This window comes from Chrysochloris asiatica, unplaced genomic scaffold (assembly GCF_000296735.1).
Source record: "Chrysochloris asiatica unplaced genomic scaffold, ChrAsi1.0 scaffold00009, whole genome shotgun sequence".
Classification (NCBI taxonomy): domain Eukaryota; kingdom Metazoa; phylum Chordata; class Mammalia; order Afrosoricida; family Chrysochloridae; genus Chrysochloris; species Chrysochloris asiatica.
The window spans coordinates 19,316,520-19,318,345 of record NW_006408527.1 but is presented as its reverse complement, the minus strand read 5'-3'; the positions used below and the strand labels follow the sequence as shown (position 1 = coordinate 19,318,345).

General features: G+C 49.3%; 1 protein-coding gene across 1 annotated transcript in view; it reads left to right on the top strand.

The window, feature by feature from the left end:
• The window catches only part of LAX1 (lymphocyte transmembrane adaptor 1), a 39,329-nt gene extending 37,734 nt beyond the window's left edge, over positions 1-1,595 (top strand). Inside the window, exon 6 of the mRNA XM_006834219.1 lies at positions 1,275-1,595. Within this exon, the coding sequence (XP_006834282.1) occupies positions 1,275-1,595 (321 nt within the window). The remainder of the gene's footprint in view (positions 1-1,274) is intronic.
• The last annotated feature ends 231 nt before the right edge of the window (positions 1,596-1,826 follow it).

The following is a 1,826-nucleotide window of genomic DNA, read 5'->3' as shown; positions in this document are numbered from 1 at the left end:
ATCCTATCCTATATCGTTTCATTGCCATGGTTGCAATCCCCTCCATGCATCACCCCCGGGCATCAGCACACAGCTCCTCTCCCTCTCTGTGTCTAAAGTCCCCAGCTGTTCCATCTCTCCACATCATCGTCTCTGCCTACATCTCAGGCATCACTGTTTCTCTGGGTAGGGTCCCGCTCTCCACTGTTCTCCCTTGATGGTCCCAGGGACCTCCGCTCCTAGACTGAAACATTAATCACTCCCTCCTTGCTACAAAATGTCTACCTTTACATTTCCAACCCTCTCAATCAGTTCTGATAACAATTATTCACTATTGTATCACAAGAGACCTATCCACATTTCCTTTCATCGGCTCCACCTAGACAGATTGGATACTACTCAGGGGAGATTCTACCTTTCTCCACACCCTGTGGATCTAGGTTCCCTTTTGAAAGTTTGAAAGCCACTTACTTCTTGCCTTTGTAGCATACCCACCTTGGGTAGCCAATGTCCAAGTTGCCCACCCCTGTCTACTCTGTGTATGGAGGGAGTGGGAATGATGCTTGCTGTAGAGACTTGTTACCTCTTTTTTTTTCATTTTTACTTATTTTTATTTTAAAGGGAACTTTTTATAACCACCATGAATAGCAAACACTACCTAACACAAGGAGAAAAATGATTCTAGCTACATATTACTTGGTAAGGAGCTCTGGTAGCATAGTGGTTACGAATCGGGAACCGCAAAGTCAGCAGTTCGAAACCACCAGCTGCTCCGCGGGAGAAAGATGAGGCTTTCTGCTCCCGCAAAAATCTACAGCCTCGGAAACCCTGTACAGGGTCGCTATGGGTTGGAACCAACTCGACGGCACTTAACAACAAAAACATTACTGGCGGTGGTGGTTATGTGCCACGGAGTAGGTTCTGACTCCTAGAGACCCTCTTTACAGGGTTTCCGAGGCTGTAAATCTTTACAGGAGCAGAAAGCCTCATCTTTCTCCCACGGAACAGCTGGTAGTCTCGAACTGCTTACCCTGCGGTTCGTAGCCCGATTCATAACCACTACGCTACCAAAGCTACCTAGTTGCTGAAAACTCCTGGCCTGAGCCTATTATGACTTGACTTAAAGTGGACATTAGGACGTGCTACATATTCAAGACCCTCTGGCACCCGCGTGAGCTGTTTCTCAAAATCAGAAGGTCTGAAAGAAAACTGTAAACGAAATGGAACGTGTCTTCCCAATTAAGTCAACATTACCAATTTAGTGTCTGGGTAATTCTGCTCACACGCCCATACAGACCTCATCTGCAAGGCGAAGTGAAAGCCCAACCCCGGAGGCCCGCCCTGGAAGGCGAACAGCTGAGAGGTGGAGGCTCCCGCAGCCTCCTCCTCCCGGGGCTGTCGGGCCAGCGCTGCGCTTTCGCAACCAGCGCCCATCCGCCCAACCTCGGTCAGCTCGGCGCCCAACGCCAGGCAGTAGGGGCATCTGTGGCCCTGTCAGTGCCTTCCGCAAGTGCTACCACCCGCTGGCAGGCGAACTACCTGGGATTAACTACCCGGAAGGATTAACTACCCGCAGGATTAACTACCCGGAAGCCGCTATCCTCTTAGCTAACTAGCACCCACCCCCACCCCCCACTCCCCGCTGCCTCCTTGTTACCTCTTTTGAGCTACTGCATTCATAGGTGTAGGTCACGTTCATCGAATTGTATCAGATTACTCTTTTTTTCCTTTTCTTTCTTCTTCTGGTTGAGCTCTGATCATCCAGTTATTGAAGCTAGGTCAAGTGGGTACTATCTGTAAGCATGGGTATTCTTATGCATATGCCCTCTCTTCTTATCAGCTGGATG